Here is a 26,738-nt window from a genome sequence, read left to right as displayed (position 1 = left end):
GATGGAATACAAGTATTCGTTCACACTAAGGTGTGACGGTCTGGGGATGGTTTAATAAAATAGGAGAGGGAACACAAGCACCTTAGGTGAGTGAAGGAGCTGCCCCAAAGGACTCCAGTTAGAATCAGGCTTGCATGATTTGATCATTTTGCTGAGGAGTGGCCTTAAATGTGTCTCTCCTATAGAGGATGGTGGGAGAGGGTAATAGTAGGTAGAGTGGAAGGTAGAAGAAGGGATCAGATAGTTCTAGAAGCAGAAGGCTTTGCCCCATCCAAGGTGGTGAGTGGGGAGCAGAAGAACTCTGTGCCGGACTCTGCAAGCCTTCCTTTGTATGCCTACAGGAGGAGCTGTAGCATTGACAAATCACCCTGTGGCAGCTCGCTGGGCTCCCCAGCCTCCCAGCGGAAGGATCTGGGCCGTTCTGAGTCCCTTCGAATCGTGTCTCGGACCCACCGCATCTTCCGGCCTTCCGACCTCATTCATGGCGAAGTCCTGGGGAAGGGCTGTTTTGGACAAGCCATCAAGGTATGGGCTCCAGCTTTGCCCCCAGCTGAGTAGGAGGACTTTGAGGGGTGAAAATTTGATGAGTCTCACTGTATAGCCCCTGCCCTTCTCCCTTACAATTATAAGATAAAATCATAACATATTAAATCTAGGAAAATAATTGGAGTTACTCTAGTCCATCCATAGTTTTCCCTTAATAGGGGAGCAAACTAAGACCCAGGGAAACAGTTTTTAATCCAAGGTCAAATAGCAAGTTAGCAGAACCAGAAAGAAGCATAGAAAAGTGCCTCTCCCTTTTTATTTAAACCCTTACTTTCTGTCTTACTAACAACTCTAAGATAGAAGGACAGGAGCTAGGCAAACAGGATTAAGTGACTTCCCCAGGGTCACACAGCTAGGAAGTGTCTGCGACCAGGTTTGAACTCTGGTCTTCTTGGCTCCAGGCCTGGTATTCTATCCACTGAACCCCCTACTTTTTTTCCCTTGTACTTACCGTGGCTGGTGCTGCACTATGGATCATAAAGTCCATTCTGGACTTCCAGCTCTCCTGCCTCTACCCTAATTCCTCCATGTTACTTGGTTGTGATCGAAAAGATTTTTCTGCTGAGCTGCCTTCTTCCCCAGAAGAGTTAGAGCAGGGCCTTCTGGTGGTTTCTCTGTGGGCCAACCCCCATGTGGTGATTTTCCCCAGGTAACTCACCGAGAGACTGGCGAGGTGATGGTGATGAAGGAACTGATCCGATTCGATGAGGAGACACAGAGGACATTTCTCAAAGAGGTCAGTCTGGTTCCACGGGGCCTGCAGGCTCTTTGTAGACCCTTACTGTCAACAATTTCACTTTGAGCCAAGCTTCAATTATTTTGTTTTTTAATTAACTCCATTTTTTCCCTCTTTTTTTTTTTTAAACCCTTAACTTCGGTATATTGTCTCATAGGTGGAAGAGTGGTAAGGGTGGGCAATGAGGGTCAAGTGACTTGCCCAGGGTCACATAGCTGGGAAGTGGCTGAGGCCGGGTTTGAACCTAGGACCTCCTGTCTCTAGGCCTGACTCTCACTCCACTGAGCTACCCAGCTGCCCCCTTTTTCCCTCTTTTTAAAATTAATTTGTTTGTTACATTAAAATTCCCAAATATCTCCCTCTTTCCCTCCCTCCCCTCCTGCATTAGAAATAATTCACTTGTATTTTTTTTTTAGATTCGTATCCTCTCCTTCCCACCTTTGCTGTCCCTAGAAGTCTAAAATCCTTCCAACCCCAGTTTATACAAGATGTAAAATCTTGTGAATTAGAGGTCCTATAAGAGGAGGACCCTGAGTTATAAACTTGGAGCTGGATGTGACCTCAGAGACCATCTAGTCCAGCCCATTTTACAGATGAGGCAGCTCTTACCTAGAGGGGAAGTCACTTGTCCAGGATTATGCAGACATTGAGCATCATTGCCCTCAGAGCCAGGAGGAGCTTTACCCTAAAAGGGAAAAAATAAAGTTCATCCATATTGTCCTGTAGCTTAGAAAAATCTATTGATCAGAATCACAGTAACCACTTACCAAGGTCCTGCCCTGTACCTACTGTGTGTGAGGGCGGGGAGGCAGTACAAAGAAAAGACAAAAAAAACCCACAATGCCTACCTTCTAGGTGCTTCCACACAAGAAGTGTTGGGAAGGTAGATAGACAGGATTTGGCAGTGCATTGGATATGGGGGGAGGGGTACGAGATAATGAGAAATTGAGGATGCCACGTAGGTTGTGAGCCTAGGTGACAGTGAGGGTGGTGATGCCCTCGATGATAATTGGGAAGTGAGGAAGATTTGGAAGAGGAAGATGATGAGTTCAGTTTTAGTCATGTTGAGTTTAAGACGACAATGGAGGTGACTCAGTGGATAGAGAGCCAGGCCTGGAGGAGGAATATACTGGGTTCAAGTCTTGCCTCAGGCACTAGCTATGTGACCCTGGGCAAGTCACTTAACCCCAACTGCCTAGGCTTTACTTGCTCTTCTGCCTTAGAACCAATATATAGTATTAGGAACCAGTTGAGAGGGATTGGGAGCAGAGCTAATACGATGATAACCGGGGCTTCAGAATCCCTGAGGGTATAATGGCATTGCAATATACTTGCCTTCGAAGAACAAGGTCAGGCAGGTTATCCTTGCTCCCAGGGGACTGGAAGCCAGGGTAGAGGTTGGAGAGGCCCAAGATGAGCTGGTAGACTGAGCAGTGAGACTGGGCCTTCTCACCATCTGGAGCTTCCAGTGACAACAGATTTCAGGAGAACTAGAAGGGTTCTTAGAGGTTATCTAATCCATTCCCCCATTCTACAGATGAGGAAGCTGAGGCCTAGAGTCCCAAATGGCTCGGCCAGAGACCACAGACTTTGAGCAAAACCAGTGGAAAAGATTAATAAGAAAGCCATCTTTCAGAAGCCTCTGGGGTTCTCCAAGGGCACCCTCTTTGGGGGGAGCTTCAGAGCTGTGCTTATAAGCTTTCTCTGCTTTTAGTTTTCACCGGTAGTCATCATCACCCCAGCTCCTCGGCCATCCCTTTCTGCCACACAGACCAGCCTCCAATCCCAAGGAGCCTCTCCTGGGAACATGAGAACAGAATGTTTCTTTCCCTGTGCCTGACCCCGAGGGAGATGCACCGACTCATCCCAATAGCCAATTGAGGAAGGGAACCTCAATGCTCTTCCTGTTTTCTCTTGCATTTGAAATCACCCAGAGTTCCCAGCCAAGAGTAACCTTTCCCAAAGGAGCCATTTGGATCATTATTATTCGCTACTTCCTGTCCCAGCTGGATCATCTGTGAGGCTGTTTTTGAGCCGCTCTGACCTGTGGGCCTTCAATTCCCTGGGCTCAGGCTGCCTCTTCCTATGACTACGGCTCTGATTAGTAGCTGGGCCCCTTGTCTTGAATTGGTGAGATCTGATTAGACGCTGCTGGGGAGCTGTGCCCCAGGCACCCAGAGTAGCTGGGGCTTAGATCGTAGTGCATCCTTAGGACTGTGAGTTTATTGATAGCACCCATGATAATTGGAGAGTAGCTGACTGTGATCTCATCCATGGGGACTCCCTTGGCTGTTGTAGATTGTCATTCAGCCACACCTTCTCATCTTATTTAGCCTTCCCATAAGTCCTTCATGGCATGGAATGGTAGTCATTCACGCAGTCTAACACTTGTTAAGTCTATGATGTCTAGAGTTCCTTGTCCGGGAACAGACAGCTGAGATGGAGCAGATGAAGCCTGGGCTGAGAGCCAGAGATGAGTCCTAGACTCAGTGCTACCTTCAACCCAAATCCAAAGGGTCATAGATTTAGAGCTGGAAAGGACTTTAGAGTCTTCTCTTCCAACCCCTTGGTTTTGTACATAAAGCAGCTTGCAGCCCAGGGAGGTGATGCGTGTTATCACCCCAAGGTCATAGAAGTCTTAAATAGCAGAACTAGGATTTGGGATTTGAACCTGGATCCCCTGGCTTAAAATCCAACCTTCTTTCTCCTGTACCACATTGCCTTCTCCTAGTTAAAGGTTTCACAGCACCTCCAGAAGAGAGGAAGATTAGGCTAGGGAAATGGGCCCACGTGCCCCAGGAGTCATGGATCTGCAGGAGGTGGAAGGACCCCTTTCCACCCCCACATCCTAGAGCCACAGCTGTCCCACCCTAAATTAATCCAGAGGAACCTCCAGTAGCTGCCCTTTGTCCTCCCCACAGGTGAAGGTAATGCGGTGCCTGGAGCATCCCAATGTGCTCAAGTTCATCGGGGTGCTCTACAAGGACAAGAGGTTGAACTTCATCACCGAGTACATCAAGGGTGGTACCCTCCGGGGAATCATCAAGAGCATGGTAAGTGTGTCACAGTGGCTGGTGATATGAAGGGGGCCAGGCCTCGTAAGTATAGCTATGGATGCCCCAAGTCATCTAGTAGAGAGCTGAGCAGCCCCTTGGTGGCCAGGAGTGCTACGATGGTGGTGGGGGCTCAGAGCTATAGCTACAGAGTCCCCAAGCCATGTAGTAGAGAACTGAGCAGCCCCTTGGCAGCCAGTAGCATTTTTTCATTTAAACCTTTTCCTTCTGTCTTAGAATTGATAGGAAGTATTAGTTCCAAGGCAGAAGAGCATAAGGGCTAGGCCTGGGACTAAGTGACTTGCCCAAGATCACACTGCCAGTAGCATTTGTGATAAAGCGAACTGGGGTCAATAGAGGCCATGGGGCTAGTCCAGCCCTAGGGTCAGGACCTGGGTCTGTGTCTGGTGATAGAATCAATTTGTCTCAGGTTGGAGGTCCAGCCTGAGGGCTGAGGTTCAAGGACCTAGTCTGAGCCTTGAGTCAAGGGGTCAATCTGGGGAAGAATGAGGAAGAAAGGGAATAAGCATTTTATGAAGGCTCACTATGTGTCAGATGTCAAGCTACTACAGAGACAAATTAAAGGAAAGGCAGCCCCTGCCCACTCAAGGGGGAAGACAGCTTATCAAAAGGATCTGAAGGGGAAAGTGGGGAAATCGAGGTATTCAGTATTTGGGCATCATTATAAAATGTGGAAAGTCAGGAACGTGACCAGAAAGGGAAAGCTGGCAGGCAGGGCCCTTCTACAAAATGTAGGCTCCAGCAGGAGCTTACCGATGGGAGAAGGAGATGGAAACAACGTCAGTGGGGTCATTGGGGGCAGGGGTCCAGGGTCAAGGGTCTGGGGCAAAGGTTAGGGCCAAATGAAAGGCCGAACCAAGAGCCAGGGGTAGAATTGCAAGCAGGAGAGGCAGAAACAATTCTCACTTAGAGCCGAAATGACTAGCCTCCAAGTGTTGCCTTGATTCCCCCCAAGATACCCAAACCGAGTCTGAGGGCGCCCAGTGATGTCAGTCAGGCCTTTGGGGGGACGAGCACATCCTGGATCATGGCCCGAGGCAGTCTGGCTGCTGTAGGATGTGTCTGGACTTGCTGGGAATAGGTCAGCCTCCCTGCTGGCCCAGCTGGTGCCCCTGCCATCTGTCCTCTTGTCGCAGCTCACTGGCAACCTGCTCTCTACCTCCACAGGACAGCCAGTACCCATGGAGCCAGCGGGTTAGCTTTGCCAAGGACATCGCCTCTGGAATGGTAAAGAGGAAGGGGGCAAAAGGAAAGGGGGAACAAGACAGAGAGAGCTGCGGGAGGAGCTGCCCCGGCTGACAGCAAGGGAGACTTTGCCCGCTTCTCCCTGCACCAGCCTTTGAAAGCTCTAGAAATTCTACCATTAGGGATTCATTCTTTTGGGGACCACATTTTCTCTCTGAAATCTCTTTTTTAAAATTCAAATTTTCCTGAGATGGAGAACACACGAATCCCTTCATACTTCAGGGAGAATGAGAATATCAGCAGATCCCCCCAGATTTGGACTGGGGTGAGGAAATGGGAATAGAAGACAAGGCTGGGGTGAGGCAACAAGGGCAGCCCTAGGAGAGAGAGATGGGATCCAGAGTATCTGAGAGGCGGAGGCCTCACCTGGGGATCCCTGTTGTCTTGGGCCAAGGGATGACCTTCTGCCTCCCTTTTGCTCCCAGGCCTATCTGCATTCCATGAACATCATCCACCGAGATCTAAACTCCCACAACTGCCTGGTGAGAGAGGTAAGGTCACTGACATCTGGAGGAGCTGGGGAGCTGGGGGTCAGAGGTTGGGTTCGCCTTGTCTTTCTCTCATTTCCTCTCTCCCTCCTATCTTTCTTTCTCTTCCTCTCTCCTCTTTACATCTCTCTATTCCCCTCTCCCTGTCCCTCTCTCTAGCCCTTTCAGCCTCTCTCTCTCCCACTTTCTTTTCTCTCCCTCTCTCCCTCCTTTTCTGTATCTCTCTTACTCCCTCCTTCCCTCCCTCTATCTCATTTTTCTCTCTCCCATCCTTTTTATCTCTTTCTTCTCTCTCCTTCCCTCCTTTCTCTTCTTCTTTCTTTCCTTTGCTGTCTCTTTCTTTCCCTTCTTCCTTCCCTCTTTCTTCTCTCTCCTTCCTTCCCTTTCTGTCACTTCTTCTCTGTTCTTCCCTCCCTCTATCTCTTCTCTCCCTCTTCCCCTCTCCTTCCCTATCTCTGTCTTTCTGTCTCCCTTCTTCCTCTCTCTCTCTCTCTGTCTTCCCCCAACACTTTCCCTCCCTTTCTTGCCCTCTCTGTCCCTGCTTCTCTGTATCTTTCTCTTTCCCATATAAGACATCTGAGTCCTCCTGGCTTCGTCTCCCCAGAACAGTGCCCACGTGGGTCCCTCAGAAGCTCCATTCGGCCCTCCTTCCCCCAACTTCCTCTAGGGCCTATACTCTTACTCAGTCCAGTCTTCATGGGGCAGTGGCTGTGTACCCAGCCCTGTCCTAGGCTAACCTATGAGGGAGATAGGAGAAATAAGGGGCAAGTTCCCTGCCTTCCAGGAAGTCACAGCCCAGATGAGAAGCAAGACCCACAAGCCATCTGACAGCCTCAAAATGTAGCCTGTGGGGCTCCCATAAACCAGAGTAGTGTGGGAAGGCTTCCTGGAAGAGATGGGAATTGAAAGGAGACCTTTCTATGTTGAATCAGATTTGGGTGGGAAGAGAAGAGAAGGGAGGGGATGGGTTGATGTCCTTAGGATAGGAATGGGAGGAAGTGGTGGCAGGAATACCACAGCATGTGGGAAAGAACTTCTCTGGAATTGGGGGTCCTCCTCCAAATGAGGTGGCCACTGTGTAAAATCTCTGTTTGATTACTTACTGTCTCAAGGAGGAGAGAGAAGAAAGAGGGAGAGAATTTGGAACTCAAATTTCTTTTTAAAAGAATGTAAACAGGGGTCAGCTGGGTAGCTCAGTGGGTTGAGAGCCAGGCCTAGAGACGGGAGGTCCTAGGTTCAAAGCCGGCCTCAGACACTTCCCAGCTGTGTGACCCTGGGCAAGTCACTTGACCCCCATGGCCCACCCTGACCACTCTTCCACCTATGAGTCAATACACAGAAGTTAAGGGTTTAAAAAAAATAAAAAAGAAAAGAATGTAAAAAATGTTTTTTTCTATTATTGGAGAAAAAAGTGAAATATTTTTTTAAAAGAATGAGGTGCCTCATTTTCGCAGAAACTCTTTGAGAGTTATGGTCTCATTCTCCCTCCCTGAGGGACGAAAGGGACCCCAACCAAGGATTCTACTCTCCCACTTCTAGCAGGGATAAGTCGGTGGCAGGCAGAGTTGAGGAACAAACCCAGGCCCCTGGAGCCTCCTCCATTGGCCTTGTCTGCCCTCTTCCTCTAACCTAGTAATGGGCGGGGTGGGTTGGGTAGGTCCAGTTGAGACCCGTAGGATGTCATAGCCCACCCCTCCTTTGATAGATCAGGAGACTGGGAAGTGGAGAACTAAAGAGGTTTGTCCAATGAGGAAGTGTCTGAGGCAGATTTCGAACCTAGGTCCTCTTGGATGTCAGTGGGACCCTAGGAGTCTTCTCTCTTTGCTCCTCAGAACAAGAATGTCGTGGTGGCCGACTTCGGACTGGCCCGGCTCATGGTGGATGAGAAGAACCAGCCTGACCAGCTCCAGAGCCTCAAGAAGCCAGACAGAAAGAAGCGATACACTGTGGTGGGGAACCCCTATTGGATGGCCCCCGAGATGATCAATGGTGAGTGGAGGCACGGCGGGGATCCCTTCCCAGGCAGCGCTTCCAACAGGCCTCAGGAGGGGCCGGGAGACACCAAAAGGGCCTACGTGTCCAAGGTGTCCAGGCCAGGCTTCTCAAACCCCCCTGCTCGGGGCAGAGACCACTGGGGGGATGAACACCCAGATTGGAGTCCGTCTCTCTCTCTGTCCCCTTGTCCTTGGGCGAGTCTCTCGGGCAATTCCCTCATCTGCAAAAGAAGGGCCTTGGATTCAATGCTCTCTAAAGAGTCTTCTACCCATCAATCAACCAATAAGTATTGATAAAGCACCTACTATGTGCCTTTCACCTAGCATGGCGTAGTGGCTTGTAAGAAGGGAACCAGAACAGAAAAATGCCTTATAGACCCCAGCAAAGAGAGGATACAGAAGGACGGGATTTGCTGCCAAGAGCTCAAGAAGGATGGAGCCTCAGGACAAACTACTGGCCTTGGCAGTAAAGAAATAATAGGGGGCAGCTAAGTAACAGGGTGAATAGAGAGCGAGGCCGATCTTTGCCGCTCTTCTGCCTTGAAACCAGTCCTTGGGATTGATTCCTTTTTTCTTTAACCCTTACCTTCTTAGACTTGATATTCCAAGGCCTGGTAATTGGGGTGAAGTGACTTTCCCAGGGTCACACATCTAAGATGTAGCCATCCAGCTGCCCCCACTTGGTAGCCATTCTAAGACAAGAGATATGGGTTGTTTTTTTTTTAGACAAAATAAAATAATGAGCCACCTTAAACAGAGTCAAAGATCAGGAGTATAAAAATGAACTCCATCAGTAAAATTTGTAAAAAAAAAAAAAAAAAAAAAAAAGAGGGAAGGACAGGAAAGACAGGACAGTCCAGGCGAGGGAATGATTGAAGGGGTGACTGGGGATGGGTATAACCAGGGCGTTAGTGTAGAAAAGCAGAAGTTTGGTCTTGGAGACTTTGGCAGAGGACAGGATGGGCTTGTGCCAAAGGATTTGAAGTGTGAAACTCTAGAGGAGACGCTGTTCTGCCCCCTTGCCCTCTCCCAAGGGCAAGGACCCTCTTTTTGCCCTTCTTTGTATGCCCATTGCTTAGCCCAGGGCCTGGCATACGGAAAATGGTCGCCCAACACGTGCTGACTGACGGTTGTCTCAATACTGATGACTAGTTTTTCGTAAGCTCTAGAGAGCCATAAATAAACAGTTTGATGATAAGTAGATCTCGAGAGTAAGCGTGAGCATCTGAAGAAGGTAAGAAAAGTGGGCGCAGGTGGCACGAGGAGAGGTTTGGAGTATCCAAAGTGGGGAGTTCAAATGTCGATCAGGGAAGAGGAGAAGGGGGTCGGGGCCCGGGAGAGCCTGGACACCACAGATTTGTGGAAGCTCCAGTTAGCAGACTCGCACGGCTCCCTCCAAGAGGGCTCGAGAACCCCAGGAGCAAAAGCTGATGTGGGGGAGGCGAGGTCTGGAAAGAGATGAGCCGTGATTGGCGAAGGGGACAAAGACCTCTCCAGGATAGGGCCAGCTTTGGGAAGGGAGGAAAGTGAAGCTGGATCAAAGATGGTAGCCCAGGAAATCAGGGAGAACAAGAGTGACTCAGTATCTCAATGAGAACTAAGTAAGGGCATCCTTAGATAGGTGACAGCCAGCAGCCGGTGGGGTTCATTCTGGCAATTCCTGATGTGAAGGGCGCTGAAAGTTGCATCAATAATGGACCGTCACTGGATTGCTGCCATATTGAATTAATCCACAAACAAGCACCTACAAAGGGCAGTCAGGTAATGGCAGTGGCTATCGTGCCAGGCCTGGAGTCAGGAGGACTCCCCTTCCTAAGTCCAAATTTGGTCTCAGACACTTACTTTGTGACTCTGGGCAAGTCACTTAACCCTGTTTGCCTCCATTTCTTCATCCATGAAATGATTCAGAGAAGGAAATAGCAAACCACTCCAGGATCTTAGTTGTGTGATCTGTTTGCCTCAGTTTCCTCATCTGAAAAATGAGCTGGAGGAGGAGCAAACCACTCCAGGATCTCTGCCAAGAAAATCCCAGATGGAGTCACAAAGTCAGACACCCCTGAAATGGCTGGACAAAAACAAATTTGCCAGCATCGAGGACGCAGAGATAAAATGGAGATGATTTCTGCCTTCGAGGTGCTTCTAGGCTGACGGGATGGTTCTCGCCAGGATCTCGTGGCAGCTCTGCCCCTCCCCCTGCAAGGGGCCCCCGCGGGGCTCTTGTGCCGGGGCATCTCCCCACTGTCCCAGGCAGAGCCAGGCTGGGTGCACAGCTTGGATGCTGACTGTCTCCATCCCTTCCCCAGGGCACAGCTATGACGAGAAGGTGGATGTCTTTTCCTTTGGCATTGTTCTCTGTGAGGTAGGTTCCTTTGGGGCTGGGGGGCACGAAGGGATCCGAGGGGGGCATCAGAGTTCTCTGGGTTGGCACAGCCAGTATTGGCTGCCTGGGGCCGGGCCTGGGCATTCTGGCTGTGCGAAGGGGGACAGGAAGGTCCTCTTGGTGAGGCCGAGCCCTTTCGGCTGCCTCAGACCAAACCTTTGGTTCCTGCCGTTCTCTAATGTGCCCCCTCCTAAGCACTCGGGCTCTGTATCCTGTGACTCAGTTTCCTCATCTGTCAGATAGAGTTGGACTTGGGGGCTCTGATCCCGCAGACAGCCGGGGAGCTTCAGAATGCCCGAGGCCCGTCTGCTCGGTCCTTCCTGTCCACCTTTGGCCCTTCGGCCATCGTGAGGGCCGGCAGGGGGCCCCTCCAGAGCTCTGGGTGGTTCTCTCCGTAGATCATTGGCCGGGTGAATGCCGACCCCGACTACCTTCCCCGCACCATGGACTTCGGCCTCAACGTCCGAGGATTCCTGGATCGATACTGTCCCCCCAACTGCCCGCCCAGCTTCTTCCCCATCACGGTGCGCTGCTGCGACCTCGACCCCGAGAAGAGGTGAGTGCCGGGGCGGCGGGGAGGGTGGGCAGGTGGGGGAGAGCGAGGGGGGTCTCTGAGGCTGCCAGGGGGAGCCCCCCCAGCCCTGCCTCCCTTTGGCTCCCCAGGCCGTCTTTTGTGAAGCTGGAACAGTGGCTGGAAACCCTCCGCATGCACTTGGACATCCATCTGCCCCTGGGGCCGCAGCTGGAACAGCTGGAGAAGGGGTTCTGGGAGACCCACAGGCGGGGAGAGAGCGGGCTGCCCATGCACCCCGAGGTCCCCGACTGAGCCCGCCCGGGACCCCGTCCCCGTAGCATCAGCATCCACAACCATTGACAAGAGAGCAGGAGGGAGGGGAGGGGAAGCCCCTCCCCCTCCCCCTCCGTCCCCAGCGGGGCTCCCCCTAAAATGCACCCTCATCATCTCCTTCCTGCCCCAGCTCAGGAGCCCTTCCTTCCCCCCACAGCGCAGGCTCTCCTGGGGCCTGAGGGCTCGGGCCGGGGGCTGGGGGGTCCCTCTCGCCCCCAAGACCCCCCGCCCCAAAGTCTGGGGGGAGGGAAGGGGCAGCCGCTCCAGCTACATCCCCCCACCTCCCCCCAAACCTTGCCCGAGGTGGCCTCCCATCGCTGGGTCTCTCCCCCGTCACTGTGACTGTCCGGGGCTTCTAGTAACAGCCGCTGCCCCCCTCCCCCAGCCTTGCCCCCCGCTCGGTCTCCTGCCCAGACCTCGGGCCGGGCGATGCTTCTGCGCCGCCCTTGGTTCTGGCTCGCTCGGGCCCTGCATGAGCTCCCCCAGTGGGGTCCTGGCCTGCCCCGCCCGTCCCCGCAGGAGGGAGGAAGAAGGCAGCGGCCCCCTGGCGTCTCCTGGTCCGGCGAGGGGCCTGGGTTCGAGGGCAGCGCTTAGGTTCTGTTTTGAAATAGAGAATTGCCCGTCAGGTTTTGCGGGGTTTCCTTCCCGGGGGGGAGGGGGGGGCTTTTCCAGGGTGTCCTCTGTGGCAGCCGAAGCGTGTCCCTTGTTTCAGGGAGGACATGAGGGGGGGCGGACGTGTGTGTGCACATGGGGGGGTCCCCGAGCCCCCAGTTCCACAGGCCCCCCTCTCGGGCACACGCGGTGGCTCTGCACAGCTCAGGTTATTCTCCCCGTGTGCAGCTGAGGAGTCCAAGGCGGGGGTGGGGGGCCAAGGGGGAGCAGAGCCCCGGAGGGAGCTCCGGAGGCGTCCCGTGGAGGGCCCGTGGCCCCCCGAGAAGCGCCAGGAGCAGAGCTGGCCCGAGAGCCCTTGGGGGGGTCCTCAGGCAGGCAGGCGAGCCTCTAGGGAGAGTCAGCGGCCAAGCCTAGAACCCAGATCCTGCGTGTGCGTGTGCGCGTGCGTGTGGTCACTGGACACGAGGGCAGCAGCTTGGGTAACTCGGTGGAACCAGGGCCAGGTGGCCAGTCCCAAGAGGCGGCCCGTGCGGGGGATGCCCCAGCCTTTTCCTGTCCCAGGGACCCCCCCCCCAAGGCCCTAGAGGTGGCGCCACCCTCCTGCCTCCGCCCAGGTGGTATTCGGGAGGCCTCCCCTCGCGGCCAGCCCCCCCAAGGGGTGCCCCGCTGCTCCCCTTAGCCAGAGCATCTCATTTTCTTTTCTTTGACGCCGCCTCACAAGTCCCTGAATCCCTGCGTGTCCGCACAGCCGTGGCAGCTGCCTCAAGGGGGGTCCGGGGGGCTCTGAGAAGCCAGGGGGGGCGGAAAGGGCCGGGAGAGGCCCAAAGGGAGGCCGGGGGTGAGCCGAGGGGGATGGGCCAGGGAAGGGAGGCCGAGTGGGTGCCAGCATCATCCCCAGACCTTCATCTCAGCCCTCCTGGCCCGTCCTCGATTCCTCTCCCCCAAGGACGACCTGGTGGGAGGGAGGGGAGCCGGGGAGGGGGGTCTTCATGCTACTGTTTACCCAGGTTCTTTTGTGTAATATATTTTTTAAAAAGAGTTTGTATTATTTTTTCATACGGGGGCTGTACGGGTGGGGGGAGCTGGGGGGCCTTTCGAGGGGAGAGGGGGACCTTTTTTCTTTCGTTTGGGGGCCATTTTTTTTTCCACTCTGCCTCAGTTGAGCTTACAGGAAAGTATTAAAACTGTGACGCATTTCTCAGTGCACTTTGGCCTGGGAGGAAATGAAAAACAAACCCTTAAAATGGGATATTTCTTTAAGGAGGTGGGAAGTGAGCCCTCCAGACCTGTGATAACACACAATAAAATCCATACTTTCCACCCACCAGCCTTTGCCTCTGCCAGTGTCTTCCTCTGGGGGTCGGGAGGTGGGGGTGGGGCTGGCTGGGAGAGCTCATGGGATCCAGAGTCTAGAGCTGAAGAGGACCCTAGAGAGACCCTCAAGGCCAACCGTCCTATTTGACAGATGAGGAGGCGGCTCAGTGGGTAGGGAGTCTCTAGATGCCCAGAAATATTTAAATTTTTCTTTAAAAAGTATGGGGGGAGGGGGCAGCTCAGTGGATGGAGAGCCAGGCCTAGAGATGGGAGGTCCTGGGTTCAAATGTGGCCACAGACACTTCCCAGCTGTGTGACCCTGGGCAAGTCACCTAACCTCCATTGCCTACCCTTACCACTCTTCTGCCTTGGAGCCAATACACGGTATTGACTCCTAGACAGAAGGTAAGGATTAAATAGAAAAATAAAAATAAAAAGTATGTAAGGGAGACTAGGTGGCCCAATGGACAGAGCTCTGGGCTTGAAATCGGGAAGACATCTTCATGAGTTCAAACCCAGCCTCTCATACTTCCTAGCTGTGTGACCCTGGATGAGTCATTTCACCCTATTTGACTCCGTTTTCTCATCTGCAAATGAAGAAGGGCAAAAAAAGCTACTCCATCTTCTTTGGCCAAGAAAACCCCAAAGAGGGTCACAAAGAGCCAGACACAAGTGAAATAACTAAACAAAATAGGAGGGAGGCCCAAGGTTCAGGAAGAAAAATGGGTTGTAAATCAGAGAAGGGCAAGATGTTTTCCAGCCTTCACAAAGGGAAGATGTGTCAAGGTGCCAGACACCCTCCTGGAGGTGGGAGAGGGGAACGGATGGCCTCTAAGGCCCCCTCCTAGTCTCAGAAGACTTCTACCACACCTTGAAGAATCCCATCATGGCCCCATTGTCCCTGGGCTCTCTGCCCCCTGGCCAAGGGAGCTGCTTTGGGAAATATTCACACATAAAAGGCCAGTGTTCATAGGATGTTTGACTGAAAGCTGGAAGGAGCCCCAGAGGTCATCTGGTCCAACCCACTCATTTTACAGATGAGCAAACTGAGGTCCAGGGAGAAGTGACTTGCCCAAGGTTACACAGCCTACAAAGGCAGGAAAGCATCTTTACTTTTTGGTGGTGGTTTTTCTCACACACAAATGGAAGTCTATGGCTTATCTTGAGATAACCCAGAGGCCTGAAGAAGGGGCAGGGTCCCAATCAATCACAGGCACTGGAAAAACAAAATTATAACCAATAAACCAATCAATCAACAACCACTCCTTTAAACATTTATATGCTAGGTTGGTGAGGGCCTGGAGTCAAGAAGACTCATCTTTCTGAGTTCAAATCTGTCCTTGGATACTTACTAGCTGTATGACCCTGGACAAGTCACCTTACCCTGTGTGCCTCTGTTTCCTCATCTGTCAAATGAGCTGGAGAAGGAAAGAGCAAACTACTCTAGTATCTTTGTCAAGAAAACCCCAAGTACGTATTAGCTGTGTGACCCTGGACAAGTCACCTCATCCTGTTTGCCTCAGTTTCTTCTTCTGTCAAATGAGCTGGAGAAGGAAAGAGCAAACCCCTCTAATATCTTTGCCACGAAAATCCCAAATCGGGTCAGGAGGAGTCAGATACAACTGAAACAACTGAACAACAAAGGTGCAACTCACTGGGAATTCAGAGCAAGAGCAAAAAATTGTCCCTGCCCTCCGGAGAGCTTGCATTCCAATGGGACAGACTTTCATTACTGAGTACATGCAAGATACAGAGTAGAAATGAGGTAGCCTTCATGGGGAAGATCCTAGCCGTGAGGGGAAAGGAGGGGAGGATGGTATTTGAAGAGGTGGAGTGGGGGGGGGGGGACATGTTCTAGGCAGGGGGGACAGCCAGTGCAAAGACGTGGAGACTGGAGAGAGAGCTTTCCGTGCCCCCAAAAGTGCCATAAGGGATATCTTAGAGAAATGGAATGGATGACTGGAAAAGGAAGTGAACTGGTCATGGGGCTCGCCTGGGAAAACAGAAATCTAATTAGACAAAAACATAAAGAACAGAGGAGAAGCAGGACAGCGCAGCAGATGGCCTGTGCTCTGCCTCGGTGCCCTTCTGGCCCTCTTACGGAGAAGACGCTGATCTGTTTCAAGAAAGACTTTTCTCAACGCTAGAAGGTCCTTTTCTCGCTTTTTAATTTTGTTTTTGTTTGAATTTTCCATTTTGGACCCTTTCTTTACAGACACCTCTCTCTTCTCTGTCCATTTGGCTCTCCCCAACAATCCACTGGGCCCCCTCGAATACCTCAAGTCCTCCATGTGACCACTAGAGGGCAGGGACTTACTTGATGGTTCTTGACCATTGCTAGTGATGCTAGAGAAATCTTGGGGAAGCGACTTCCCCAAGCTTCAGGCTTTCTCCTTGGTCCCATCCCCTGCCCATAGAGCATTCTGCTATGACCTCCATGTCCCAACCTCCTTTCCAAGAATAATGAGTGCAGGTTGCTGGGAGGCCAGTGAGCAATGGAGGCAAGGAAAGCCTTCCTTTTTATTTACTTATTTTTGAATCCTTACCTTCTGTCTTGGAATTGTGTAATTGGAAATCTTGTACCTTTGAACTACATTACCCAGGAGCCCACTGACTTCCTGTTGTTACATGCTGACATAGACAGGAGATAAATTTGGTGGATTTCCTTATTAGCCATGGGCACGTTTTTATTTTGTTAGATAACTACTTTTTTATTCTTTTACTTCTAGTGATTATTAATAAATCTTATAAAATATAATATTTGAAGTTATTATATATTAATTTTAATGTTTACAGAGTCACTATATGTATTGGTTCCCAGGTTCCAATGGCTAGCCAACTGGGGTCAAGTGACTTGCCCAGGGTCATATAGCTAAGAGGTATCTGTGATCGGACTTGAATCTAGAACCTCCCATCTAACCACTGAGCACCTCACTGCCTCTAAGAGCTGTCTGGAAGGCTACCTTAGAAATGTAGCATCATAGTTGGGGCTCCTCTCTTGGAGGTTATCCTAATTTTACAGAGCAACTGGGTGCCACAGTGATGAGGCAGCAGTAATAGCAATGTGACAGAGTATCAACTGTCCTCATTGAAGTTTTCATTTTTTAATGTTTTATCTTTATTTTATTTTAATTTCCATGTGAGTTTTCCAAAGTTACATAATCCAAATTGTCTCCCTCCTCTTTCCCAGAGTTGACAGGCAATTCAGTCTGAGTTATACATGTATTATCACACAAAACACAATATGATATGTAGTCTAAGGAGAGACTTGATTTCTAACCTTGGCTCAAACTGCAAGTCACTTAACCACTCAGTCTCAGCTTCCTTAACGGAAAAATGAGAATAATAATAGTATTAGAGTTGTCATGAGAATCAAATGAGATAACATATGCAAAGTATTTTGCAAATCTTAAAGCATTATATAAATGTTAGCTATTATTCTGGAAGAGAAGGAGGAAACTGAGGTACTTGCCTTAGGTCATACAGGTAACAAAAAGCAGAAGGATGTTAACTCCAGCTAGGTTTGAGCCAAGATCTTCCCCTTCCAGAAGGTCTTCAGGCAAAGGTTGGGCAGCCCTTGATGATAACAAGGGATCAGGAGTTCCTGTTCAGATATTTTTCAGATGATCTTGGTGATTCCATCCAACTCTGAGACCCTGGGATTCTATGATTCCTACTTCTGCTGTACCCCTTGCCCAACTGTTCTTCTATGCAAGCATTAAACACTAGTTATGTTCTAGGCATTGTGCCAAGTGCTAGGGATACAAGCAAAACAAAGATTGTTCCTGCCCTTTGGTAGCTTACATTTTAATTGTAGTCTCAATGGAAAGAAAACTGAATTTAAAGTCAGAGGATCCAAGTTCAAATTCTACCCTCACCTCAAAAGTGCGATGGCTCTCTTTTGTCCCTAAGACAAAATACAGAATCTTCATCTTAGCATTTAAAGTCTTCCAAAACATATTTCCCACCTGCTTTTGAAGGCACAATTCATGTAACTCTCCTCACATACTCTGTTCCGGTCAAACCAGACTGCTAGAGTAAGGAATTAAAATTAAGGGTTTGACTAAAATATATGAAAATTATAAATAATATGGTGGTTGCTGATTTAAAATATTATAGCTCAAATCAAAATGACTTTCAATAGTTTTTATCTGCAAAATAGATGGAGAGAGTGAAAGTTGAGAAATACAAAAAGAGGGTAGAGAAGATATTTAGTCTATCACACTAAATATTGTTCCGGTGCTCAATTCAGCCCTGCATGTCTTGTTAACCTGTTAACCCTTGACCAGAATTAATTTCTCTCCAGAAGTCAGGAAAGGAAGGCCAGCTTTTCACTCACTCAAGTTCCCTCCAAGAGGCAGTTCGAGCTAAAGACAGTGACCTGTCAAGGACAACTCCTGAAGCCAACCTCTAGCCCCAGAAATTCAGGGCTTTTATAGTGTCTTCTTGTCTCTTCCCCTCTTCATAGGGGACAATCACAGCTTTCAAATTGTCTAGCACTGCCCAAGGGCCAGTGTCTTGTGGGATCCACTTCTCATCCTCCAGAGGTGTAAACTCTTATCAAAACGATTCACAATTTCCTGACTGGCTGAGTTGTTACCCACTTTAGACTTGCTAAACACTCTTACTTAGTGTCTGGTACTACAGTAGGGGTACTAAAAGAAAGTCTGATTCACACTTCAAAGTCTGGTGAGGTACTAAGTAAGGGTACTAAAGTTAGTGTTAACCAAGTGTTAACTCAAAATGGACAAAGAGAATAAAGAATTCCCTTTCACACTAGCCAGTCTGGGAACATAAGATTATATCTCCTACCTCTGGGCCTTTGCAGAGTAGTTCCCCATGTCTCAAATGCATATCTTCCTCACCTTCAAGAACTCATATTTTTCTTCAGAGTATCACTGTCTTTTCTGATTCCCCTAGTTATTCTCTCTCTCCCTTTCTCTCTCTCTCTCTCTCTCTCTCTCTCTCTCTCTCTCTCTCTCTCTCTCTCTCGATTTCTCTATGTGTCTCTTTCTCTCTCTCTCTCTGTCTCTCTCTTCTCTCTCTATTTCTGTCTCTTGCTTCTTTCTTTCTTTGTGTCTATCTCCTCTCTGTCTGTCTCTTTCTCTCTGTCTCTGACTGTCTCTCTATGTCTCTCTCCTTCCTTCCCTCCCTTCCTCTCTGTCCTGTTATACCTTTCTCTTCCCCAAGCAATGTGCTTACATCTTCCCGGCTTCCTTTCCCTTTGCAGAAGAGTGTCCAAGTGGGATTCTGGGGCTCTTCTGACTTCCAGTTAAAAAAAGAAGATTCATGATGCCAGCCTCTCTTCAAGGTTCTGAAGGGAAAAAATTGTCTCTGGGAAGTCAGTCAATAAACATTTATTATGCACCTACTGTGTTTGAGGCAGAATGTTAAGTGCTGGCTAAAGATAGTCCCTGACCTTGAGGAATTTACAACTGATGAAGCCAACATGAGGTAGTATCCATCCTGGCCCTACTCCAGTTCTCTACACTAGAGACTTTGGGCAATTTCCCTATGCGTGAGATCCTGGAATTTCTCTCTTGATCAGGTCAAGATATTTTGCACCCAATGAGAGAGGTCAAGTTTGTTTTGTCTGACATATATATATTCATATGTTTTCTTTTTTTTTTTTTAAATCCTTGCCTTCTGCTTAGTAAATATCAATTACAAGACCCTAAGTAATGGGAGTTGTGACTTGCCCAGGGTCACATAGCTAGAAAGTGCCTGTGTACAGATTTGAACCCAGAACCTCCCATCTCCAGACCTGGTTCTCTAACCACTGAACCACCTAACTGCACCTCATATGTTTACTTTCTTTGATTTCTGGTTTACTATTGACTTGGATTAATGGGCTTCTATGCTATGTGTATTCATTGTGGAACTGGTATTTGGTGGGAAGGAAGTCAAACTTTTGGTATAAAACTTGAGACCTCTTTCCCATTAAGAAATAGCAATTATGGAAGGTAGGTGGCTCAGTAGATAGAGAGCCAGGCCTAGAAATGGGAAATCCTGGGTTCAATTCCTCAGATACTTCCCGGCTATGTGACCCCAGGCAAGTCACCTAACCCAATCACCTAGCCTTTACTGCTCCTCTATCTTAGAATAAATATTTAGTATTAGTTCTAAGAAAGAAGGTAAGAGTTTTTTAAAAATGAAATAGAAGATACACTTCTGATCTTTTCCTATGATATAAATATCCTTAATATCCAAACCAAGGAGAGACAGACTAGAGAAAGAAAATGATGATCCTATTTCCCTAATGACATTGACACACAAATTTTAAATAAAATTATAACATATTAGAAAGACATTACATTCATAACAGATTGGGTATATACCAAGAATGTAGCTTTGATTCAATATAAGAAAGACTTTAAACATAATAATATAATAATAAACCTCATAATAAAAACCCTCTGCACACAGTGTATTTTGTGCCCCGGTAATCTCTATAAAATTCCTTTTTCCTGTGATCTTATCAGTCAAAAGGAAAAGAATGGAAAATTAAGAGTTTTTCAGCTGAAAATTTCAAAGCTTTCATAGGATATATTCTTATCTAATTCTGTCCAGCTATAAAAGCAGTGCTTAGTCAGCATTCTTTTTTCCTAACTGCAAATATTCCTCTTGCACTTTTAACTATGGACACTCCTACTTCATTTACCATATAATTTGGTAGTTTATTTTTATATTTTAATTTGTTTTTTGCTACATTTTAAGTCCTTCCTTCCAACCCTAGCTAGAAAAGGGCAATATTTGATATAGAACATAAGACACACACACACACACACACACACACACACACACACACACACATAGGGATTGATAGTTTATTACTATTGATAAAAGGGAATTATATAATATTTTTCTATTGGTGATCTCTCCTTCCAGAGGTCTCAATATGCTTATCAGTTATTTAAAGATACATGTGTCAGTTAATATATCACAAGTGCTTATCTTACTGAAAAAACAACTCTATCAGGGGACAACTAAGTGACTCAGTGGCTAGAGTGCCAGATCTGGCCACGAGAGATTCTAGGTTCAAATCTGGCTTCAGACACATCCTAGCTATGTGACTCTGTGTAAGTCACTTAACCCCTGCTCCTCTGGTCTTAGGACCAATGCTTTAGCATCAATTTTAAGACAGAAAGTAAGGTGTTTTTTTTTTTAATGAAAACAAAAACATCATTGCAAAACAGATGCTTAAAACAAAAGTTAGCTAAAATGACAAAAATCACTCCTGTTCTCTTATTAAGCACTGCAGGCAGCAGAGAGATTAGCCCTATCTGCCTTCCCAGCCCCAAGAATAGGAAAGTGAGCAGAGGCATGGGACCAGTGCTATTGGAGAATTTTTTTTTAAATAACCCTTTCCTTCCATCTTAGAATCAGTACTGGGTATTGGTTCCAATGTAGAAGAATAGTAAGGGCTAGGCCATGGGGGTGAAGTGGCTTGCCTAGGATCACACAGCTAGAAAGTGTCTGATGCCAGATTTGAACCCAGGACCTCCCATCTCTAGGTCTGGCTCTCAATCCACTGAGCCACCCAGCTGCCCCCTATTGGAGAATTTCTTAGCCGGGAGGGAGGTGGCCTCCTGGAAGTATTTCATTCACCAACAGGTCCCTGAGCTTGAAGGTCAAATCAAAACAAGCAGCTATACTAAAAAAGAAAGAAACCTATTCGAAAAGTAAAGAAGTTTGCTTGTTCATAGGAAGCAGCTTTAGCCCATAAGCTACAGGGCTTGATTTTTACAGCTTTTTCAGGCTTATTTAGAGGTTTCAGCCAGCCAGAATCATTTTATGGACCACTGGGAGACCCTACTATCAGGAAACTGATAACAAAGTCCTGAGTTGGGATCGGGAGTAGGGAGGCAGGGAGGAGTGGGAATGGCATCACATGTAGCTAAAGGATGCCCTAAACAGGAAGATTTTGTGTATTCAATCTAAGTAGGTGGTTAAATCAGGAACTCTGAATTCACTAGAAACAACTAGGTAGTACAATGGATAGAGCACAGTGTTGGAGTCAGAAAGATCTGAGTTCAAATATGGCCTCAGATACAAATTAGCAGTGTGACCCTGGGCAAGTCACTTCACCCTGTTTGCCTCAGTTTCTTCCTTTGAAAAATTAACTGGAGAAGGAAATGGTAAACCACTCCAAACTACTTATCTCTGCCAAGAAAACCCCAAATGGTGTCATGAAGAGTTGGACAGAACTGAAACAACAATAAAAAACTTCTTTTATTTATTTGTTTGTTTGTTTGTTTTATTTAGAATATTTTTCCATGGTTACATGATTCATGTTCTTTCCCTCTTCCTCCTCCCTCCTTCCTCCTGGAGCCAATGAGCAATTCCACTGGGTTTTACATGTATCAAACGATAATAATTTCTACAACAGAATGGGGCCAATGTCATCCATTTTAGAGTGCTGCATATGAGATAACCAATTTGGAGGGAAGAAAAGAGATGAATATACCAATGAAGAGGAATGAAATATTTGTCCAGAATGGGCCTTTGCTCACTATAATCCAGAACCAATTGGCCTCTCCACATGGTTGCCAATACAGGGCTCCGAGATCACTGGGCAGTTCTTCCCCAGGGAACACTTGGAGGGCCAAGTGATGAGCGCCGCGAAGAGGCCTGGCGTTCCCTCTCCTGACAAAAAAGTATCGGCCAGTTGCCAAAAAGTAAGGCCTCTGCCTGGGAAGAAATGTGATCTCCTCCATGAGGGCAAATCCTTTTGGTGGTACAGGGCAAATTCTTTTATCCTATGTGGTATGGCAGCCAACGCTCTTTTATGGTCTTTTGGCAGCCTGGCCATGTGAAAAAAGTCATCTTGGATAGACCTGGTACTTCAAATGTTGATGATTACTGCAAATTGGATGAAAGCTATAAGCAGCAAATGAACATTCTTCTTCTTCAATATTTCTTCAAGTCAATTTAATTCCAGATGTTATGAGCTGTAGAGACAAAACCCAACTTGTGTAAAGTATTTAATAGCCATGGTTGTCTTTTGTTCTATTCCTCCTTTGGTTCTCATGCCTCTAAGGCAGGGGTCGGCAACGTACGGCTCTCAATCTGGCTCCAACTCCCGACTAGCCAGTCCGGGCAGTTTTGGACAGGAAGGATTGTGGGGAGTTATGAAGGTATAGAATGAAGGGGGAAGGTAGTGTGTGGCTTAGAGATGTCCTCACTCTCCATCCCTTAGCGCAACGGTCGGCAACCTTTTTGGCCGTGAGAGCCATAAATGCCTGCGGAAGGAGGAGGATGGAGGCGGAAGGCACTGGAATATGGGGTGGGGGCTTCTACCATTTGAAAATAAAGTCTATACATTGAATAAAACGTTCACAAGGAAACATTTGGGTTTAATTTGTGTTTCCCTCTTTGCCAAATCTCACCTTCTATCCTCCTCCCCAAGGAATCATTCCTAAAGCACTTCCTGAAGAAGTTTCCTATATCCAAGGCTGTTCCAACCTCAGGAGAGATGTTTTTTCTATGAGGAAGATCCAGCCAGGCCTCTTCTGCCTCTCTTCCACCATGAGAGCATCCAGGAAGCCATCAGTTGGCTCTGAAGGAAAATGGAAGTGGTCTACAAATTGGGCATTACCCAGGAGGTCGAAATGTCCATGATCATGTTCTAGATCCTGTACTAGAGTTGAGAAGGGAATCTCCTACTTTTGCAGAAAGTGTTCCTATTGGGCTCACTTTGCATCAGTTCATACAAATTTTCCCAGATTCCTCTAAAACCATGCCCTTCACCATTTCTTATAGTCTAATAGTATTCTAGCTAACTGGCCCAGATCATAGAGTGCTGGGCTTGGCCAAGTTCAAATGTGACCTCCAACACTTACCAGCTATGTGACCTCAAAAAAGAACCTTGTCTGCCTTGGTTTCCTCCTCTATCAAATGAGCTGGAAGAGGTGAGCTACTCAGTGTTGCTGCCAAGAAAACTCCAAATGGGGCATGAAGAGTTGGACATGAATGAAAAACGACTTGACTCAACATCTTGATCATCCATGGAGACATTCCCCAACTCATGGGCAACCTCCCCATTTCCAGTTCCAAATCCAATACACACACACACACACACACACACACACACACACACACACACACACACCACAAAAGGGTGCTATAGATATTTTGAGAAGGATCTGGATCCTTTTCATCTTTCTTTCTTCTTAGAACATTGACCTCAGACCAGTGGAGCCTGACTTGAGGGTGTGTGTACTTCAATACCATATTTGGTGTTAAATTTGGATCTAGATCCAAATTGCTTTCCAGAATGTCTAGACTGTTTCATGGCTCTACCAAGAGTGCATGAACATCTGTCATTTTCCTTTATTGTCAACATTGCCAATATAACAGGTGTGATAAGATATCTCAGAATTGTTTTAATTTGCATTTCTCTAATTAGTAGTGATTTGGAGCATTTTAAATATGGTTATTAATAGCTTGGATTTTTTCCTCTGGAAATTGCCTATTCATAGCCTTTGATCATTTATCCATTGAAGAATGACCCTTATCTTTATAAATTTGAATCAGCTCCCTTTATATCTTAGAAATTAGACTTCTGGGCCAGCTAGTTGGCTCAGTGGATAGAAAAGGACTAGAGACCAGAGGTCCTGGTTTCAAGTCCCACCTCAGATACTTCCTAGTTGTGTGACTCTGGGCAAGTCACTTAATCCCAATTGCCTAACCCATATAACTCTCTCTCTCTCTCTCTCTCTCTCTCTCTCTCTATATATATATATATATATATATATATATGTATATATATATATATGTGTGTGTGTGTGTGTGTGTGTGTGTCTATCTCTCTCTCTCCATATGAAATATAGAGAGAGGATATATATGAAAAATAATTTCTCCTGGGAACTATGAGAAATTATTTTTCATATATTATTATTCATTTCTATCTACTAGGAAGAATTACTGTGTATTCCTGTGTCTGGGATCTGGGTCAGAGATACCATCTAGTCTGCTACTTTTTGCATTTTCTTTATCCTTGGGAATCCTAAGGACTGTCTTCCTTTTTAACAGAATTTGGTTAATAAATGAAGGGAACAAGCATTTTCTTTGGGGAAGGGCTAAAGGTCTCTTACTTAGTTATCACCAATGATCTCCAGATGAATTTTGTTATTTTGTTTTGGTCCCATAAAGTAATTCTTTTTTTAAATTTAATTTTATTGATTAATTAAGAAAATTTTTCCATGGTTACATGATTCATGCTCTTTCCCTCCCCTCCACCCACCCCCTTCCCATAGCCAATGAGCAATTTTCCACTGGGTTTTACATGTGTCATTGATAAAGACCTATTTCTATATTATTGATATTTGCACTGGGGTGATCACTTAGTGTCTACATCCCCAATCATATCCCCATCGATCCATGTGATCAAGCAGTTGTTTTTCTTCTGTGTTTCTACTCCCACAGTCCTGTCTCTGGATGTGGAGAGCATCTTTCTCATAAGAACCTCAGAAATGTCCTGGATCATTGCAAGCTACTGGTAGCAAAGTCAGTTACATTTGATCGTGCTACAATGTATCCGTCTCTGTGTACAACATTCTCCTGGATCTGCTCCTTTCATTCTGCATCAGTTCCTGGAGGTCATTCTAGTTCACATGGAATTCCTCCAGTTCATTATTCCTTTTAGCACAAAAGTATTCCATCACCAACAGACACCACAGTTTGTTCATCCAGTCCCCAGCCGAAGGGCATCCCCTCATTTTCCAGTTTCCCATAAAGTAATTCTTTATTGGTTTAATTACTATAGCATTGAATCAGTAAACTAATTTAGCTAACACTGTCATTTTCATTATATTGGCTTGGCCTACCCAAGAAAAAATATTATTTCTCCAGTTATTTAGAACTGCCTGTATTTGTGTAAAGACTGGGTTATAACTGTATTCATATAGTTTCTATATGTGTGGTTTGGCAGATAAGCTCCCAATACTTTATTTATATCTGTAAGTATTTGAAATGAGATTTCTTTTTCTATCCTTTTCCGCCAATTTTTTTGTAATATACAAAAATAATGACCATCTATGCAGGTTATTTTCTATCCTGCAACATTATTGACATTATTGTTTCAATTCGTTTTTCAATTGACTCTCTAGGATTCTTTAAATAAATCATCCTATTGTCTGCAAAAGGTGATACTTTGTTCCTTCTTAGGCTGTGCCTATTTCAATTTCTTTTACTTGTCCTACTGCTATAGTTCACCTTTCTAGCAATATACTGAATAGTAATAGTAATAACTGACATTATAGAAATTATTTTTAATATTATTTATATTTATTACATATATTTATAATATTTTATTATTTTATTAGAAAGGCTTCTAGTTTCTGTCCACAACAGATAGAGCCTATAACATGGTTTTAGATAGATTATTGTTGTGTGACTCCACATGATCCCAAGTACTTTTTGTCCATGGGAATTTCTTGGCAAAGATATTAGAGTGCTTTGCTATTTCCTTATCTGGTGTGTTCCCATTTTACAGATGTGGAACTGAAGCAAATAGTGGTCAAATGACTTGGCCAGGGTCAGAAAGATAGTAAGTGTTTGACACCAAATTTAAATTCATATCTTCCTACTCCAAGCCTGATGCTCATTCCACTGCACCAGTTAGCTGCTCTTTTGGATAGATATTACTTATCACATTAGGAAAGGTCCATTTATTCCTATTCTTTCTGGTACATTTCAACAGAAAAAGGTATTATATCTTATCAAAAGCTTTCTCTGCCCTTGTTGATATGATATGTTTTTGTTAGGGGAGTTTTAAAGGGGTATTAATATGTACAATTAAGTTTATAATTTCCCTGAATTTTTCTAACTCTGTATTCCTGGTAAATATCACCCCATCAGAGCATATAATCTTGGTGATATAGTTCTATATTCTCCTTTAGATGCTATTCCATCTGATGCATACATTAAATATTTATTAATCCATTGTCTATAGTACCTTTCAACAAAATGTAGTTTCCCTGTTTATCTCTTTTAGTCAGTTCTCTTTATGTTTTTACTTTGTCTAAGATCATTGTTACCACTATCTCTTTTTAAAATTTTAACTGAAATATAATATATTCTATACCAGGTCCTTATTATCACTCTATGTGTATCTGTTTTAAATATATTTCTTGTAAGCAACATACTTTGGATTCTGATTTTGAATCCATTCTGCTACACTATTTTGTTTTATGGGTGAGTTCATCCCCTTCACATTCAGGATTGTGATTGTTAATTTTGCATGTATTTCTCTTCATCCTATTATCTTATACTTTTCTTCTCTTTATTTCTCATCCCCTCTCTAAGAGTTTGTTTTTGACTAATCCTTCCTTTCATCTACTCTTTCTCTTCTCCACCCTCCCCAACCCCTTTGTTCTAGCCCTTTCCCTCCCGTTACCTTTGGATGAAATTTATTTTTTGTACCCAATTGTGTCCATATATATTTTTCCTTCCTTTGACCAGAACAGATGACAGTGAGTTTCAAGGACCATTCTCTCTCC

General features: G+C 46.5%; 1 protein-coding gene across 1 annotated transcript in view; it reads left to right on the top strand.

The window, feature by feature from the left end:
• Positions 1 to 11,513, top strand: part of LIMK1 (LIM domain kinase 1) — a 34,872-nt gene extending 23,359 nt beyond the window's left edge. Inside the window, exons 8-16 of the mRNA XM_044676417.1 lie at positions 342 to 525; positions 1,196 to 1,282; positions 4,204 to 4,335; positions 5,524 to 5,583; positions 6,027 to 6,092; positions 7,922 to 8,078; positions 10,387 to 10,442; positions 10,862 to 11,019; positions 11,127 to 11,513. Coding sequence (XP_044532352.1) covers positions 342 to 525; positions 1,196 to 1,282; positions 4,204 to 4,335; positions 5,524 to 5,583; positions 6,027 to 6,092; positions 7,922 to 8,078; positions 10,387 to 10,442; positions 10,862 to 11,019; positions 11,127 to 11,289 — 1,063 coding nt within the window. The 3' untranslated portion in view covers positions 11,290 to 11,513. The remainder of the gene's footprint in view (positions 1 to 341; positions 526 to 1,195; positions 1,283 to 4,203; positions 4,336 to 5,523; positions 5,584 to 6,026; positions 6,093 to 7,921; positions 8,079 to 10,386; positions 10,443 to 10,861; positions 11,020 to 11,126) is intronic.
• Positions 11,514 to 26,738: the final 15,225 nt, after the last annotated feature.

Source organism: Gracilinanus agilis, chromosome 4 (assembly GCF_016433145.1).
Source record: "Gracilinanus agilis isolate LMUSP501 chromosome 4, AgileGrace, whole genome shotgun sequence".
In the NCBI taxonomy this organism is placed as follows: Eukaryota; Metazoa; Chordata; class Mammalia; order Didelphimorphia; family Didelphidae; genus Gracilinanus; species Gracilinanus agilis.
Note: the sequence above shows the minus strand (reverse complement) of the source record. Positions and strands in the feature narration are given on the sequence as shown.